The 19,144-nt window shown below is 48.3% G+C and overlaps 1 protein-coding gene across 3 annotated transcripts in view; it reads left to right on the forward strand.

Annotated features, from left to right (window-relative positions):
• L3MBTL3 (L3MBTL histone methyl-lysine binding protein 3) overlaps positions 1-19,144 on the forward strand; it is a 200,671-nt gene that overhangs the window by 108,319 nt on the left and 73,208 nt on the right. For all 3 annotated transcript variants that reach the window (XM_063954528.1, XM_063954526.1, XM_063954527.1), the window contains exons 7-8: positions 4,548-4,636; positions 4,797-4,901. In XM_063954528.1, coding sequence (XP_063810598.1) covers positions 4,548-4,636; positions 4,797-4,901 — 194 coding nt within the window. The remainder of the gene's footprint in view (positions 1-4,547; positions 4,637-4,796; positions 4,902-19,144) is intronic.

Here is a 19,144-nt window from a genome sequence, read left to right on the forward strand (position 1 = left end):
ACCGCACTATCCAACTTCTGTCACGCCATGGGTGCATCCTCAACTTACTGAAGCCCCACCTGGAGCCATCTCAGCTGCTCCTGTTCCTGGAGATGTTGCTGGATACTGTGTGTCACAAACCGATCACTCACCACTGCGGGTTCTGGGGTCCGTCCGTTGCCGACGGTGCTGTGCGGCCGTGTGTGGACGTAGCGTGGTCAGCGGCAGAGGTGATGCAGGTTCTGGGAGCCAGGAGTGCGGGGACCAAATGGCCGAAGGCGCCGCTGTGTGTCTGCAGTATAGGAGGCTGCCATGTTGGAGACCAGATGAGCACCTGAGAGCACTTGTGAAACACCTGTGGGTAAGTGCTAGCCAATCCCGTGCTTGTGCTGCCTTTAAGTAGGCTGGGATTATGTTACTCTGAGCCAGTGCTTTGTTGTTTCTACTCCATGCCCTAGCTCTGTGCTCTCTCCGTGATATCCTGTGTAGTCCCAGTGGTCCTGATAACGCCTCCCCTCCCAGGGGTCTGCCTGCAGCCTTCACCGCAAGAGATCTACCAGCTCCCTGCTGTGCTATCAGTTAATCGCTCTTCAAGTGGCAACAAGTGGAATCCCCGGAGTCCTGTGTGAGGTTTCTCTGTTCAGTGACTGCCTGCTATAATCACAGTCTGTGGAAGTTTCCACTTCATCCTGGTTCTCGTTCTCTCATCATCCAGTTTAACTCATTCTTCACCATTGTCGTCTGCTGCAGTTTCACAGTGCTTCAAGTGTTATCTTCACAACTTGCAAGTATTCCATTCAGTATTGTATTTTCATTGTTGCTGCAATCAAGGACAATTCTTCACAGCCTTCCAGTTTAACCTTTAAGCTTCAGTACAAGTCTCTACAGTTACTCATTTATGTCTACATTATCCAGTTAACACTCCTTACAGTTTGGCACCAATCATTGCTTCATTTGGACAATTATTAATTCATTCACAAACCTGTTTAAACTCGGTTGTATGAACATTTCTTCAATGCATCTTTAAGACTCTTCCTGGTTATCATTATACCATTCTTTGCAATACGTCCGTATATATATGGTGACTAATAATTGTCATTTAACTCCTTACTGGAATTGTTGTCTTTAATAAATATATGAAACTGAACTTTCTTCGTCCTCCCTATTTTCATCATACCCCAGCACCTACACCTTCGGTTGGTCCAGGGTTAACGGATTCACAAAAACACTCAGCCCTGACACTGTGGCCCAGAAGGTGTTCCCACCATAGAACAAGGTGAGAACACTTCAGGAGATGGTCCGCATGGTGCTCCGTCCTACTTGAGTGTCCATCCATCTTTGCATAAGATTTTTGGGAAAGATGGTTGCCTCATATGAGGTGATCCAATATGAGAGGTTCCATGCCAAGACTTTTTCAGCTGGATCTCCTGTACAAATGGTCCGGTTCACATCTTCAGATGCACCGGATGATACGGCTGTCTCCTCAGGCCACGTTTTTCCTCCTGTGGTTACCTAAGGGGCGCAGTTCCAGGGCCGGTGGTTGGCCCATAAAGCCCTCCTTCCGATCAACGTTCTGGAACTTCGGGCGATCTACAATGCTCTGCTTCAGGCCTCTCCTCTGCTCCAGGATCACGCGATCCAGGTACAGTTGGACAACGCTACAGTAGTGGCGTACATCAGTCGACAAGGAGGGACAAAAACCAGAGCCTGCATGTGAGAAGCGTCAAAAATACTCCTCTGGGCGGAAAGAAACGCAAGAGCAATGTCTGCTATCTTCATTCCTGGTGTGGACAACTGGGAAGCGGTCTTCCTGAGTCGTCACGATCTCCACCATCAGGTGTTCCAACAGAGCGTCTCCGGTGGGCTGCCCGCAGAAAAACATGGCTTCTCGGCTCAACAAGAAGCTTCACTGGTATTGCTCACGAACCAGGGACCCTCAGGCGAGGGCAGTAGATACACTGACGTTGCTTTGGCCTTACCGGCTGGTCTACCTGTTTCCTCCCGATTCCGTTGCTCCCAAGGGGGCTCAAGCGCATCCGAAACCCTTGGCCTCTACATCTCAGAAGAGATCTTCTTCAACAAGGACCGTTCATCTACCCGGACTCACGGCGTCTTCGTTTTACAGCATGGAAGTTGAGCAGAACATCCTGGCTCACAAGGGCCTTTCCAAAAAGGTTATTGCTACCATGGTTCAGGCCAGAAAACCTGCGACGTCAAAACACTGTCATCATATCTAGAGAAGATATGTCTCTTGGTGCGAGGAACGTACGTATCCGCCTGCCTAGTTCCACTTGGGACGTTTCTTACGTTTCCTGCAGGTTGGTGTGGATAAGACTTCTGAGGAAACAGCCCCAGGATTGAGGCTGAGAAACGCGTCAAGCAATCCGTCTGATTACATTGCCCGACATTCTGCTTGGCATCCAGCTAACCATCACGAACAGAGACTGATTTCTGCAGCACGTCCCCGACAGCATCCGCCGCTCAGCGCCTCACCCAGCATCTGTTCGGCATTTGGCTCACCGCACCAAACGGAGATTCAGCTTATGACAGCTAGCAGTATGCTCCAGGTGAAGCTTGATGGAAAGTGGTGAGAGAGCATTATAGTCTTTGAATTTTTATGCCGATCTGAATGAGACTGTGAGCGTTTTATCTATTATTTCTCACAAGCCCTGCACATTCTATTGCAGTGTCCCAGAGCGGGCAGCCGGCGCCCTACGGACATAACACAATTGTTGCCCATTGCATAAGTTGGGTTTAGTATAATAACAGACTCCAAAATAGCGTCACATGCTTAATCTGTTATTGTGCAATTATAAGCTTCATAAGAAAAGCTGATCAATTCTGGACGGCATTATTGAGAAATAAGAGCTAAATAGGGATTTCACAAATAATGGAGCGGATGACATCAATGTGAATAATCCCTATATACATCACGGATGAACTTTTAAACCCTCTACCAATATATGGTTTCAAGTGTTTCAATCAGCCCACGCGTGGAGCTTACTCTAAGGAATTCCTGTTAATCACAAGAGTTACCATACATTATATAAAGGGTAGATTGATACATTGTTCCAAAGGAGACCTTAGTGAGGAATACAAATTGTTACATGTTTTGATGTGTTGCTGCTAAAAGATTTTTTAAAGTCACAGGATGTTTAGGTTTTCTCATAATTTTTATATATGAATATGGTCATTTTTAATAAAATATATTAATACTTTAGTGACAGCGCTTCTCTCTGTGGTTTTTATTAATTGGTGTGGATAAGAGCTTACATCTGGATTCCATTAAGGTTCAGATTTCAGCTCTCTCCATTTTCTTCCAGAAGAAATTGACAGTGTTGCCAGAAGTTCAGACCATCTTGCAAGGGGTACTCCACATACCACCTCCTTTTGTGCCACCTATGGCACCCTGGGATTTGAATGTAGTGTTGAAATTTTTACAGTCCTCCTGGTTTAAACCTCTGATGACGGTAGAAGACAAGTACCCCACGTGGAAGACAGTAATGTTACTAGCCCTGGCTTCTGCTCAACGTGTCTCAGAATTGGGGCCTTATCGTATAAAAGTCTGTACTTAGTCTTTTACGAGGACAGAGCGGAGCTGTCTACGCGTTTCACCTGAATCAACCTATTGTGGTTCTGTCCGCTTCTGCTCCTCCGGAGGCATCGGATGCTGTGCGTGCCTTGAAAATATACGTTCAGCGAATAGCTCGGATCAGAAAGATGGATTCTTTGTTCGTGCTCTTATATGCGCAGAAAAAAGGTTGCCCTGCTTCGAAGCAGTTCATTGCTCGTTGGATTAGGCTTACTCTCCAACAGGCCTGTGTGTCGGCAGCCTTGCCTGTTCCTAAGTCTCTGAAGGCCCACTCTACAAGATCATTGGGCTCTTTCTGGACGGCTGCCCGTGGAGTCTCGGCCTTACAACTTTGCCGAGCTGCTACCTGGTCGGGGAAGAACACCTTTGTGAAGTTCTACAAATTTGATACCCTGGCCAAAGAGGATACCCAGTTTGGGCAGGCGGTGCTGCAGCAGTCTCCGCACGTTCCCGACCGTTCTGGAAGCTTTTGGACATCTCCATCGTACTAATTCCCCAATATCCCTTATGGATGCTAGAGAAAATAGGATTTTAATTACCTACCGGTAAATCCTTTTCTCGTAGTCCATAAGGGATATTGGGCGCCCGCCTCAGTGCGTTGACTTTTTTGCAGGTTCTCTGTTCTGTGGTTACCTGTTCAGCTGTTGCTGTTATTGTTACCAGCCATTGCTGGTTGTTATATGTTCGTGGTGTGCTGGTATTAAATCTCGCCACTCTTTCTTGTCCTGTTTCCTTCTCTCATATATGTCCTTTCTCCTTCGGGCACGTTTTTACCTTTAACTGCCTGTGGGAGGGGGCATAGAGTGGAGGAGCCAGCACACCCAGTGAAGAAATTTAAAGTGCACCGTCTATACCCATCGTACTAGATTCCCCAATATTCCTTATGGACTACGAGAAAAGGATTTACCGGTCGGTAATTAAAATCCTATTTTTACTGCCGTAGGTAATTTGTTTTGTTTTATTTTATCCAAATCAGCTTCACTACCTAAGAAAAAGTTGTGGAACTGGGTCTCCTACCTAGATGAGGAAAAGATGCAAGCTGCCCCACTCAAACTCTTCAAAGAGGTATCAAATTAGCCTATTTGTTTGGTATTTAAGGAGATGGCAAGAAAAGGCTAATTAAAACAGCATTGCGAGTCTTCGCAAACAACAATAGAAATATTTCTGTATGTTTCATTCATCTATCCAATGCTCTTCTTTTACACACCCTTTTCTCTGCTTTCAGCATCAGTCTTTCCCACAGTCACGGAACAGCTTTAAAGTGGGATTAAAGTTGGAAGCGATAGACCCAGAACATCCGTCCTTGTATTGTGTCCTAACTGTGGTAGAGGTGAGTGACCAGTTTTATGCATGCTAGTTGGCATTTTGTCTTATCCACCGGTAGATTTCCATCATCTATTTTCAGGTTTCTGTTTATTACAGCTTTATCATTTAGCATTTACTTTTGATGAACTTAATTGCCTGCATCAGTATTTTGTGCAAAATCTGAAAGGAAAACAGAACCTAATGAGTAATATATATTTTATTTCATAAACAAACTAATTGGCTGTTTAAATTACTATTGGAACTGAAACTCCGATCCCCTCCAATTCCTTTCACTTTTAGCCTGCTCTTTAGCGTTTTCCGTATGTCTCAGTCCTCTTGTGAGACTCCGGCACCTTGGAGTGGTATAAAGCTCGTTCCCTGTGCCTGTCCTCTGCTGATACCTGCTCCATTTGAGCACCAGGGGGGACACCAATGACCTGCAGGTACGCTGGATCCCATTGTTAAATGCCTCAGTAGCTGTCATCCTGTGAGCAGTGGCTGTTACTTATCACTGCCCATGGCTTACAACCTTAATGTTGGTCTAGGTGGTGGGCAACTATGGCTACTAGAGCTTGCCTCTCAAGCTCCGGTGCGTAGTAGCAGTGTGTTAGATGGTGCTGATTGTGCTGGCCCCCTCCAGATGCATTTTTCTTTTAGACACCATTTTCTCTGAGTGCGTCATCATACTAAATGGAGGGAGGTCCTTTTTGTTCCTACCATAGACCAGGTGTCCGATGCCTTGCGTCCCTGCTGGAGGCGTCCGATAGCTAGGAGTTGGCACTAAGGCTTAAATTTTAGTTGACTACTTCTATTGGGACAACTTTTGTGTGTGACTAATTCACAATAATTAGTTTTCTCTGACGTCCTAGTGGCTGCTGGGAACTCCGTAAGGACCATGGGGAATAGCGGGCTCCGAAGGAGACTGGGCACTCTAAGAAAGAATTAGGACTACCTGGTGTGCACTGGCTCCTCCCTCTATGCCCCTCCTCCAGACCTCAGTTAGAATCTGTGCCCGGCTCGAGCTGGTTGCACACTAGGGGCTCTCCTGAGCTTCTAGTAAAGAAAGTATTTATTAGGTTTTTTATTTTCAGTGAGATCTGCTGGCAACAGACTCACTGCAACAAGGGACTTAGGGGAGAGAAGCGAACCTACCTGCTTGCAGCTAGCTTGGGCTTCTAGGCTACTGGACACCATTAGCTCCAGAGGGATCGAACACAGGCCCAGCCTCGGTCGTCCGGTCCCGGAGCCGCGCCGCCGTCCCCCTTGCAGAGCCAGAAGCATGAAGATCTTCACGGAAGTCGGCGGCTGAAGACTCCGGTCTTCATTAAGGTAGCGCACAGCACTGCAGCTGTGCGCCATTGCTCCCTGTGCACACCACATACTCCGGTCACTGATGGGTGCAGGGTGCTGGGGGGGGGGCGCCCTGGGCAGCAATTAGAGTACCTTAAAGTGGCTAATCACACATAATATAGCCTAAGAAGCTATATATGTGTAAAATACCCCAGCCACATTATTATTATAAGAGCGGGAGAAGTCTGCCGAAAAAGGGGCGGGGCTATCCCCCTCAGCACACTGGCGCCATTTCCTCTCACAGCTCCGCTGGAAGGACGCTCCCCAGGCTCTCCCCTGCAGTTTCCAGGCTCAATAGGGTAAAAAAGAGAGGGGGGGGCACTACATTTAGGCGCAAATACTATGTATATAGCGGCTATAGGGTAAATCACTTGTGTAGTGTAACTCCCTGCATTATATAGCGCTGTGGTGTGTGCTGGCATACTCTCTCTCTGTCTCCTCAAAGGACTTTGTGGGGTCCTGTCCTCAGTCAGAGCATTCCCTGTGTGTGTGCGGTGTGTCGGTACGGCTGTGTCGACATGTTTGATGAGGAGGCTTATGTGGAGGCGGAGCAGGTGCCGATAAATGGGATGTCACCCCCTGCGGGGTCGACACCTGAGTGGATGGATATGTGGAAGGAATTACGCGACAGTGTCAACTCCTTACATAAAAGGTTTGACGACATAGCAGATGTGGGACAGCCGGCTTCTCAGCCCGTGCCTGCCCAGGCGTCTCAAAAGCCATCAGGGGCTCAAAAACGCCCGCTACCTCAGATGGCTGACACAGATGTCGACACGGATACTGACTCCAGTGTCGACGACGATGAGACTAGTGTACATTCCAACAGAGCCACCCGTTACATGATTACGGCAATGAAAAATGTGTTGCACATTTCTGACATTAACCCAGGTACCACAAAAAAGGGTATTATGTTTGGGGAGAAAAAGCAACCAATGGTTTTTCCCCCATCTGATGAGTTGAATGAAGTGTGTGAAGAAGCGTGGGCTTCCCCCGATAAGAAATTAGTGATTTCTAAAAAGTTGCTAATGGCGTACCCTTTCCCGCCAGAGGACAGGATACGTTGGGAGACATCCCCCTAGGGTGGATAAAGCGCTCACACGCTTGTCAAAGAAGGTGGCACTACCGTCTCAGGATACGGCCGCCTTAAAGGAGCCTGCGGATAGAAAGCAGGAGGCTATCCTGAAGTCTGTATATACACACTCAGGTATTATACTGAGACCGGCTATTGCTTCAGCATGGATGTGCAGTGCTGCTGCTGCGTGGTCAGATTCCCTGTCTGATAACATTGATACCCTCGACAGGGACACTATATTGCTAACCATAGAGCCAAAAAATACAAAATCATGCACTTGGGTCTCAAAAATCCTAAAGCTAAATACAGTATTAATGGCACTATACTGGAAACTACTGAGGAGGAAAGGGATCTAGGAGTCACTATTTCAGATGACTTAAAGGCAGGTAAGCAATGTAACAAGGCAATGAGGAAAGCTAGTCAGATGCTTGGCTGCATTGGGAGAGGAATCAGCAGCAGAAAGAAAGAAGTAATAATGCCACTGTATAGGTCATTGGTACGGCCTCATCTAGAATACTGTATTCAGTTCTGGAGGCCATATCTTCAAAAGGATATTAATACATTAGAAACTGTACAAAGGAGGGCAACTAAAATGGTGCATGGCCTACATCACAAAACATACCCAGAAAGACTAAGAAATCTCAATATGTATAGTTTGGAGCAGAGAAGGGAAAGGGGGGACATGATAGAAACTTTCAAATATATCAAGGGTTTTAACAAAGTCCAGGAGGGAAACATTCTCCAAATGAAGAGAAGCAATAGGACACGAGGACATGCACTGAGACTGGAGGGGGGGAGGTTCAGGGGAAATTTGCGGAAAAATGATTTCACAGAAAGGGTAGTGGACAAGTGGAATAGCCTCCCATCAGAGGTGGTAGAGGCTAAGACAGTAGAGCAATTTAAACATGCATGGGATAGACATAAGGATATCCTTACAAAGAACTAAGGATCAAATAAGGTTAGAGATAAAAATAATATAAAAAAAAATAAAAATAAAGGGGCAGACTAGATGGGCCAAGTGGTTCTTATCTGCCGACAAATTCTGTATTAAAGACGCAGTCTTATACATGAGAGATGCACAGAGGGATATTTGCCGGCTGGCATCTAGAATTAATGCAATGTCCATTTCTCTAATGTCCTAAGTGGATGCTGGGGACTCCGTAAGGACCATGGGGATTAGCGGCTCCGCAGGAGACTGGGCACAACTATAAAGAAAGCTTTTAGACTACTGGTGTGCACTGGCTCCTCCCACTAAGACCCTCCTCCAGACCTCAGTTAGATTCTTGTGCCCGGCTGAGCTGGATGCACACTAGGGGCTCTCCTGAGCACCTAGAAAGAAAGTATATTTAGGTTTTTTATTTTCAGTGAGATCTGCTGGCAACAGACTCACTGCAGCGAGGGACTAAGGGGAGAAGAAGCGAACCTACCTAACAGGTGGTAGTTTGGGCTTCTTAGGCTACTGGACACCATTAGCTCCAGAGGGATCGACCGCAGGACCCGACCTTGGTGTTCGTTCCCGGAGCCGCGCCGCCGTCCCCCTTACAGAGCCAGAAGCACGAAGAAGGTCCGGAAAATCGGCGGCAGAAGACTTCGGTCTTCACCAAGGTAGCGCACAGCACTGCAGCTGTGCGCCATTGCTCCTCATGTACACCTCACACTTCGGTCACTGATGGGTGCAGGGCGCTGGGGGGGGGGGCGCCCTGAGGGCAATAAATAACACCTTGACTGGCAAAATATACATCATATATAGTCCCAGAGGCTATATAGATGTAAAATTACCCCTGCCAGTATTACAGAAAAAGCGGGAGAAAGTCCGCCGAAAAGGGGGCGGGGCTTCTCCCTCAGCACACTGGCGCCATTTTTCCCTCACAGTTCCGCTGGAAGGAAGCTCCCTGGCTCTCCCCTGCAGTCTAAGAATACTACAGAAGGGTAAAAAAAGAGAGGGGGGGCACTAAATTTAGGCACAGTATAGATATTATATATATGTAATATATATAAAAAAGCAGCTATAGGGAAAACACTCATTGATAGTGGGATCCCAGTGTTATATAGCGCTCTGGTGTGTGCTGGCATACTCTCTCTCTGTCTCCCCAAAGGGCTTTGTGGGGTCCTGTCCTCTGTCAGAGCATTCCCTGTGTGTTTGCGGTGTGTCGGTACGGCTGTGTCGACATGTTTGATGAGGAGGCTTATGTGGAGGCGGAGCAGATGCCTGTAAATGTGATGTCACCCCCTGCGGGGTCGACACCTGAGTGGATGGTGCTGTGGAAGGAATTACGTGATAGTGTCGACTCCTTACATAAAAGGTTTGACGACATACCTAATGTGGGACAGCCGGCTTCTCAGCCTGTGCCTGCCCAGGCGTCTTAAAAACCATCAGGGGCTCTAAAACGCCCGCTACCTCAGATGGTTGACACAGATGTCGACACGGATACTGACTCCAGTGTCGACGACGAAGAGACTAATGTAACTTCCAGTAGGGCCACACGTTACATGATTGAGGCAATGAAAAATGTGTTGCACATTTCTGATGTTACCCCCGGTACCACAAAAAAGGGTATAATGTTTGGAGAGAAAAAACTACCAGTAGCTTTTCCTCCATCTGAAGAGTTAAATGAAGTGTGTGAAGAAGCGTGGGCTTCCCCTGATAAAAAGATGGTAATTTCTAAGAGGTTACTAATGGCGTACCCTTTCCCGCCAGAGGATAGGTCACGCTGGGAAACATCCCCTAGGGTGGATAAAGCGCTTACACGCTTGTCAAAGAAGGTGGCACTACCGTCTCCGGATACGGCCGCCCTGAAGGAATCTGCTGATAGAAAGCAGGAGGCTATCCTGAAATCTATTTATACACACACAGGTGTGATACTGAGACCGGCTGTAGCTTCAGCCTGGATGTGCAGCGCTGCTGCTGCGTGGTCAGATTCCCTGTCAGAAAATATAGATACCCTAGACAGGGACACTATTTTGCTAAACGTAGAGCATATAAAAGACGCACTTTTATACATGAGGGATGCACAGAGGGATATTTGCCGGCTGGCATCCAAAATTAGTGCAATGTCCATTTCTGCCAGGAGAGGGTTATGGACTCGGCAGTGGACAGGTGATGCAGATTCCAAACGACACATGGAAGTTCTGCCTTATAAGGGTGAGGAATTGTTCGGGGATGGTCTCTTGGACCTCGTTTCCACAGCAACAGCTGGGAAGTCTACATTTTTACCCCATGTTCCCTCACAACCAAAGAAAGCACCGTATTATCAGGTACAGTCCTTTCGGCCCAATAGGGGCAAGCGGGTTAAAGGCGCGTCCTTTCTGCCCAGAGGCAGAGGTAGAGGGAAAATGCTGCAGCATACAGCCAGTTCCCAGGAGCAAAAGTCCTCCCCCGCTTCCTCTAAGTCCACAGCATGACGCTGGGGCTCCACAGGCGGAGCCAGGTACGGTGGGGGCCCGTCTCAAAAATTTCAGCAATCAGTGGGCTCGCTCACGGGTGGATCCCTGGATTCTACAAGTGGTATCTCAGGGGTACAAGCTGGAATTCGAGACGTCTCCCCCTCGCCGTTTCCTCAAATCAGCCTTGCCAACAGCTCCCCCAGACAGGGAGGCAGTGCTGGAGGCGATTCACAAGCTGTATTCTCAGCAGGTGATAATCAAGGTACCCCTCCTTCAACAAGGACGAGGTTACTATTCCACAATGTTTGTGGTACCGAAACCGGACGGTTCGGTGAGACCCATTTTAAATTTGAAATCCTTGAACACTTATATAAGAAGGTTCAAGTTCAAAATGGAATCGCTCAGGGCGGTTATTGCAAGCCTGGACGAAGGGGATTACATGGTATCACTGGACATCAAGGATGCTTACCTGCATGTCCCCATTTACCCTCCTCACCAGGAGTACCTCAGATTTGTGGTACAGGGCTGTCATTACCAATTCCAGACGTTGCCGTTTGGTCTGTCCACGGCACCGAGGGTATTTACCAAGGTAATGGCCGAAATGATGATACTCCTTCGGAAAAAGGGAGTTTTAATTATCCCGTACTTGGACGATCTCCTTATAAAGGCGAGGTCCAGGGAGCAGTTGTTGGTCGGCGTAGCACTATCTCGGGAAGTGCTACAACAGCACGGCTGGATTCTGAATATTCCAAAGTCGCAGCTGGTTCCTACAACGCGTCTACTGTTCCTGGGGATGGTTCTGGACACAGACCAGAAAAAAGTGTTTCTCCCGGAGGAGAAAGCCAAGGAGTTGTCATCTCTAGTCAGAGACCTCCTGAAACCAAAACAGGTGTCGGTGCATCACTGCACGCGAGTCCTGGGAAAGATGGTAGCTTTCTACGAAGCAATTCCATTTGGCAGGTTCCATGCAAGGATCTTTCAGTGGGATCTGTTGGACAAGTGGTCCGGATCGCATCTTCAGATGCATCGGCTGATAACCCTGTCTCCAAGGACCAGGGTGTCTCTGCTGTGGTGGCTGCAGAGTGCTCATCTTCTAGAGGGCCGCAGATTTGGCATACAGGACTGGGTCCTGGTGACCACGGATACCAGCCTTCGAGGCTGGGGGGCAGTCACACAGGGAAGAAACTTCCAAGGACTATGGTCAAGCCAGGAGACTTTCCTACACATAAATATTCTGGAACTAAGGGCCATTTACAATGCCCTAAGTCAGGCAAGACCCCTGCTTTAACACCAGCCGGTGCTGATCCAGTCAGTCAACATCACGGCGGTAGCCCATGTAAACCGACAGGGCGGCACAAGAAGCAGGTTGGCGATGGCAGAAGCCACAAGGATTCTCCGATGGGCGGAAAATCACGTGATAGCACTGTCAGCAGTGTTCGTTCCGGGAGTGGACAACTGGGAAGCAGACTTCCTCGGCAGACACGACCTCCACCCGGTAGAGTGGGGACTTCATCTAGAAGTCTTCAAAATGATTGTAAACCGTTGGGAAAGGCCACAGGTGGACATGATGGCGTCCCGCCTCAACAAAAAACTAAAAAGATATTGCGCCAGGTCAACGGACCCTCAGGCGATAGCTGTGGACGCTCTAGTGACACCGTGGGTGTACCAGTCGGTTTATGTGTTCCCTCCTCTGCCTCTCATACCCAAGGTACTACGAATAATAAGAAGGAGAGGAGTAAGAACTATACTCGTGGTTCCGGATTGGCCAAGAAGAGCTTGGTACCCAGAACTTCAAGAAATTATCTCAGAGGACCCATGGCCTCTGCCGCTCAGACAGGACCTGCTGCAGCAGGGTCCCTGTCTGTTCCAAGACTTACCGCGGCTGCGTTTGACGGCATGGCGGTTGAACACCGGATCCTAAAAGAAAAGGGCATTCCGGAGGAAGTCATTCCTACACTGATTAAAGCTAGGAAAGATGTGACCGCAAAACATTATCACCGCATATGGCGGAAATATGTTGCTTGGTGTGAGGCCAGGAAGGCCCCAACGGAGGAATTTCAGCTAGGTCGATTTCTGCACTTCCTACAGTCAGGGGTGACTATGGGCCTAAAATTGGGTTCCATTAAGGTCCAGATTTCGTCTCTGTCGATTTTCTTCCAAAAAGAACTGGCTTCACTGCCTGAAGTTCAGACTTTTGTAAAGGGAGTGCTGCATATTCAGCTCCCTTTTGTGCCCCCAGTGGCACCTTGGGATCTCAACGTGGTGTTGGATTTCCTAAAGTCGCATTGGTTTGAGCCACTTAAATCCGTGGAGATAAAGTACCTCACGTGGAAGGTGGTCATGCTGTTGGCGTCGGCCAGGCGTGTATCAGAATTGGCGGCTTTGTCATGTAAAAGCCCTTATCTGATTTTTCATATGGATAGGGCGGAATTGAGGACTCGTTCCCAATTCCTTCCTAAGGTGGTATCAGCTTTTCATGTGAACCAACCTATTGTGGTGCCTGCGGCTACTCTGGAATTGCAGGATTCCAAGTTGCTGGACGTAGTCAGGGCCCTGAAAATATATGTTTCCCTGACGGCTAGAGTCAGAAAAACTGACTCGCTATTTATCCTGTATGCACCCAACAAGCTGGGTGCTCCTGCTTCAAAGCAGACTATTGCTCGCTGGATCTGTAGCACGATTCAACTTGCACATTCGGCGACTGGACTGCCGCATCCTAAATCTGTAAAAGCCCATTCCACGAGGAAGGTGGGCTCTTCTTGGGCGGCTGCCCGAGGGGTCTCGGCTTTACAACTTTGCCGAGCTGCTACTTGGTCGGGTTCAAACACGTTTGCAAAATTCTACAAGTTTGATACCCTGGCTGAGGAGGACCTTGAGTTTGCTCATTCGGTGCTTAAGAGTCATCCGCACTCTCCCGCCCGTTTGGGAGCTTTGGTATAATCCCCATGGTCCTTACGGAGTTCCCAGCATCCACTAGGACGTCAGAGAAAATAAGAATTTACTCACCGGTAATTCTATTTCTCGTAGTCCGTAGTGGATGCTGGGCGCCCATCCCAAGTGCGGATTGTCTGCAATACTTGTATATAGTTATTGCCTAACTAAAGGGTTATTGTTTGGAGCCATCTATTCGAGAGGCTCAGTTGTTGTTCATACTGTTAACTGGGTATAGTATCACGAGTTGTACGGTGTGATTGGTGTGGCTGGTATGAGTCTTACCCGGGATTCCAAATCCTTTCCTTATTGTGTCAGCTCTTCCGGGCACAGTTTCCCTAACTGAGGTCTGGAGGAGGGGCATAGAGGGAGGAGCCAGTGCACACCAGGTAGTCCTAATTCTTTCTTAGAGTGCCCAGTCTCCTTCGGAGCCCGCTATTCCCCATGGTCCTTACGGAGTTCCCAGCATCCACTACGGACTACGAGAAATAGAATTACCGGTGAGTAAATTCTTATTTTTTTAGCTGTTTTTCTTCAAACTGAGCTTCACTAAACATAGAAAGAAAGGTTCCGCTTATCTGCTACTCTTTGTCTCGGGGGGAAATAATTGCTTATCTACATATTTTCTCTAACGTCCTAGTGGATGCTGGGGACTCCGTAAGGACCATGGGGGAATAGACGGGCTCCGCAGGAGACATGGGCACTTTAAGAAAGAATTTAGATTCTGGTGTGCTCTGGCTCCTCCCTCTATGTCCCTCCTCCAGACCTCAGTTTGAATCTGTGCCCGGACGAGCTGGGTGCTGTTCAGTGAGCTCTCCTGAGCTTGCTGTAAGAAAGTATTTTGTTAGGTTTTTTATTTTCAGGGAGCTCTGCTGGCAACAGACTCCCTGCATCGTGGGACTGAGGGGAGAGAAGCAGCCCTACTCTCTGAAGCTAGGTCCTGCTTCTTAGGCTACTGGACACCATTAGCTCCAGAGGGATCGTACACAGGATCTCACCCTCGTCGTCCGATCCCAGAGCCGCGCCGCCGTCCCCCTCGCAGAGCCGGAAGACAGAAGCCGGGTGAGTATGAGAAGCAAGAAGACTTCGAAATCGGAGGCAGAAGACTCCGTTCTTCACATGAAGTAACGCACAGCACTGCAGCTGTGCGCCATTGCTCCAAACACACCTCACATACTCCGGTCACTGTAAGGGTGCAGGGGGGGGGGCGCCCTGGGCAGCATATGGACCTCTTTTGGCAAAAGTACACATATATACAGTTGGGCACTGTATATATGTATGAGCCCCCGCCAAGAAAATTTATATTTAATCGGGACAGAAGCCCGCCGTCGAGGGGGCGGGGCTTCTTCCTCAGCACTCACCAGCGCCATGTTTTTTCTCCACAGCACCGCTGAGAGGAAGCTCCCCAGCCTCTCCCCTGCAGATACACGGTAGAAGAGGGTAAAAAGAGAGGGGGGGCACATAATTAGGCGCAAAAATCAATATAAACAGCAGCTACTGGGTTAACACTAAGTTACTGTGTTATTCCTGGGTTAATAGCGCTGGGGTGTGTGCTGGCATACTCTCTCTCTGTCTCTCCAAAGGGCCTTGTGGGGGAATTGTCTTCAGATGAGCATTCCCTGAGTGTGTGGTGTGTCGGTACGTGTGTGTCGACATGTCTGAGGTAAAAGGCTCCCCTAAGGAGGAGATGGACCAAATGTGTGTGTGAGGGGTGTCTCCGTCGACAACGCCGACACCTATTTGGATATGTGTAATTAAGTGCTAAGGTGAATTTATTGCACAAAAGATTAGAGAACAGACAGGGAATCTACCCATGTCTGTCCCTATGTCGCAGAGACCTTCAGAGTCTCTCAATGCTCACTATCCAAAATAATAGACACTGATATCGACACGGAGTCTGACTCCAGTGTCGACTACGATAATGCAAAGTTACAGCCAAAATGGCAGGAAAGTATTCAATATATGATTATTGTAATAAAAGATGATTTGCATATCACTGATGACTCATCTGTCCCTGACACAAGGGTACACATGTTTAAGGGGAAGAAATCTGAGGTAATTTTCTCTCCTCTCATGATCAAAAAGAGCGGGAATCTCCAGACAAGAGACTGCAGTTTCCCACAAAGATTTCTCAGGGAGTATCCTTTCCCTACTAGGGCCAGGATACGATGGGAATCTTCCCCTAGGGTGTCACGTTTGCCCAAAAGGTAGCCCTGACTTAACAGCTATCCTCAGGGATCCTGCAGATAGCGTCCCAAAACCCCCCCTTTTCATTCTGGTACACTACTCAGACCGGCGATTGTGTCGGCATGGGTTTATAGCGCTGTAGCAGCGTGGACAGGTATATATGTATGTGTGTGTGTGTATATATATATATATATATATATATATATATAGAGTAGAGTAAAGATACACTCGGCACTCCGCCAAATAAATGTAGACATCTTGCCCGGTGCCTTCCTTCTGAGTTTGATATAGGTATGGTATGTAGGCGGCACTCGTGGACTTAATTCAAATAAGAAACCCGGACACTCCTGGGTTGAATACATATATATATATTAAAGATGCTGTCTTAAGATATATATATATATATATATATATATATATATATATATATATATAGATATAAAACATGCCCAATGAGACATTAGTCTACTGGTTTCTAGAGTCAACGCTATGTCGATTTCTGCTTGACGTGTCCTGTTGAATATGCAATGGACAGGTGATGCCGACTTAAGAGGCATATGGAAGGCTGAGGATTGTGTGGAGAAGGGATCTCGGACCTGGTCTCCACAGCTATAGCTGGTAATTCTGATCTTTTGCCTTATATTCCTGCACAGCCTAGGAAAGCACCACATTATCAAATGTAGCCTTTCGATCACAAAGAAACAAGAAAGTCCGAGGTGCGTCCTTTCTTGCCAGAGGCAGGGGCAGAGGAAAGAAGCTGCACAACACAGCTAGTTCCCAGGAACAGAAGTCCTCCCCGGCCTCTACAAAATCCACCGCATGTCGCTGGAGCTCCACAGGCGGAGCTAGGCCCGGTGGGGGCACGTCTTCGTAATTTCAGCCACAAGTGGGTTCACTCCCTGTTGGATCCCTGGGCAATTGATATTGTGTCTCAGGGATACAAGCTGGACTTTGAGGAGATGCCCCCTCACCGACGGCCCTGCCGGCTTCCCCCCACGAGAGGGAAATAGTGTTAACTGCAATTCACAAATTGTATCTTCAACAGGTGGTGGTCAAGGTTCCCCTCCTTCAACAAGGAGGGGGTTATTATTCGACCATGTTGTAGTCCCGAAACCGGACGGTTCGGTCAGACCCATATTGAATTAAAATCCCTGAACATATACCTGAAAAGGTTCAAGTTCAAGATGGAATCGCTAGGAGCGGTCATCGCAAGCCTGAAAGGGGGAGAATTTATGGTGTCTCTGGACATAAAGGATGCATACCTTCATGTCCCCATTTATCCACCTCATCAGGCGTACCTCAGATTTGCAGTACAGGATTGTCATTACCAATTTCAGACGTTGCCGTTTGGTCTCTCCACGGCCCCGAGAATCTTCACCAAGGTAATGGCAGAAATGATGGTGCTCCTGCGGAAGCAAGGTGTCACAATTATCCCGTACTTGGACGATCTCCTCATAAAAGCGAGATCAAGAGAGCAGTTGCTGAACAGCGTATCACTTTCTCTGGAAGTGTAACGGCAACACGGCTGGATTCTAAATATTCCAAAGTCGCAGTTGGTCCCTACGGCTCATCTGCCTTTCCTAGGCATGATTCTAGACACAGACTAGAAAAGGGTTTATCTCTCGATAGAGAGAGCTCAGGAGCTCATGACACTAGTCAGGAACCTATTAAAACCAAAACAGGTGTCAGTGCATCACTGCACTCGAGTCCTGGGAAGGATGGCGGCATCATACGAGGCCATTCCCTTCGGCAGGTTCCATGCGAGGACCTTTCAATGGGACTTACTGGACAAGTGGTCCGGATCACATCTTCAGATGCATCGGTTAATCACCCTATCCCCCTGGGCCAGTGTGTCTCTCCTGTGGTGGCTGCAGAGTGCTCACCTTCTCGAGGGCCGCAGATTCGGCATTCAGGACTGGGTCCTAGTGACCACGGATGCAAGCCTCCGAGGGTGGGAAGCAGTCACACAGGGAAGAAATTTCCAAAGTCTGTGGTCAAGTCAGGAGACTTGCCTTCACATCAACATCCTGGAACTAAGGGCCGTATACAACGCCCTACGTCAAGCGGAGACCCTGCTTCGCGACCAACCGGTTCTGATTCAGTCAGAAGCCACCAGAATTCTTCGCTGGGCGGAGAAGCACGTAAGCGCACTGTCAGCAGTGTTCATCCCGGGAGTGGACAACTGGGAAGCAGACTTCCTCAGCAGGCACGACCTCCTCCCGGGAGAGTGGGGACTTCATCAAGAAGTCTTCACGCAGATTGCAAGTCGGTGGGAACAGCCACAGGTGGACATGATGGCATCCCGCCTCAACAAAAAGCTACAGAGGTATTGCGCCAGGTCATGAGACCCTCAGGCGATAGCTGTGGACGCACTGGTGACACCGTGGGTGTTCCAGTCGGTCTATGTATTTTCTCCTCTTCCTCTCATACCCATAAGAAAAAGAGGAGTGAGAACAATACTCATTGTTCCGGTTTGGCCAAGAAGGACTTGGTATCCAGATCTGCAAGAAATGCTCACAGAGGACCCGTGGCCTCTTCCTCTAAGACAGGACTTGTTGCAACAAGGGCCCTGTCTGTTCCAAGACTTACCGCGGCTGCGTTTGACGGCATGGCGGTTGAACGCCGGATCCTAGCGGAAAAAAGGCATTCCAGATGAGGTCATTCCTACGCTGATAAAGGCTAGGAAGGACGTGACAGCTCAACATTATCACCGTATATGGCGAAAATATGTTGCTTGGTGTGAGGCCAGGAATGCCCCTACGGAGGAATTCCAGCTGGGCCGTTTCCTTCACTTCCTACAGTCAGGAGTGACTTTGGGCCTAAAATTGGGTTCCATTAAGGTCTAGATTTCGGCCCTATCCATTTTCTTTCAAAAAGAGCTGGCTTCTCTACCTGAAGTTCAGACGTTTGTGAAGGGAGTGCTGCGTAATTAGCCCCCTTTTGTGCCCCCGGTGGCACCTTGGGATCTTTACGTGGTGTTGAGTTTCCTGAAATCACACTGGTTTGAAACACTCAAAACGGCGGAATTGAAATATCTCACGTGGAAGGTGGTCATGCTACTAGCATTGGCTTCGGCTAGGCGTGTGTCAGAATTAGCGGCTTTGTCACATAAAAGCCCCTATCTGGTTTTCCATGCGGATAGAGCAGAATTGCGGACCCGTCCACAATTTCTGCCAAAAGTGTTTTCAACCTTTCATATAAACCAACCTATTGTGGTGCCTGTGGCTACTACTGACTTTGGAGGATTCTGAGTTACTTGATGTGGTCAGGGCTTTGAAGGTTTATGTAGCCAGAACGGCTAGGGTCATGAAATCCGAATTTTTGTTTATCCTGTATGCTTCCAA

The sequence above is a fragment of the Pseudophryne corroboree genome, chromosome 2, assembly GCF_028390025.1.
Source record: "Pseudophryne corroboree isolate aPseCor3 chromosome 2, aPseCor3.hap2, whole genome shotgun sequence".
Taxonomy (NCBI): Eukaryota; Metazoa; Chordata; class Amphibia; order Anura; family Myobatrachidae; genus Pseudophryne; species Pseudophryne corroboree.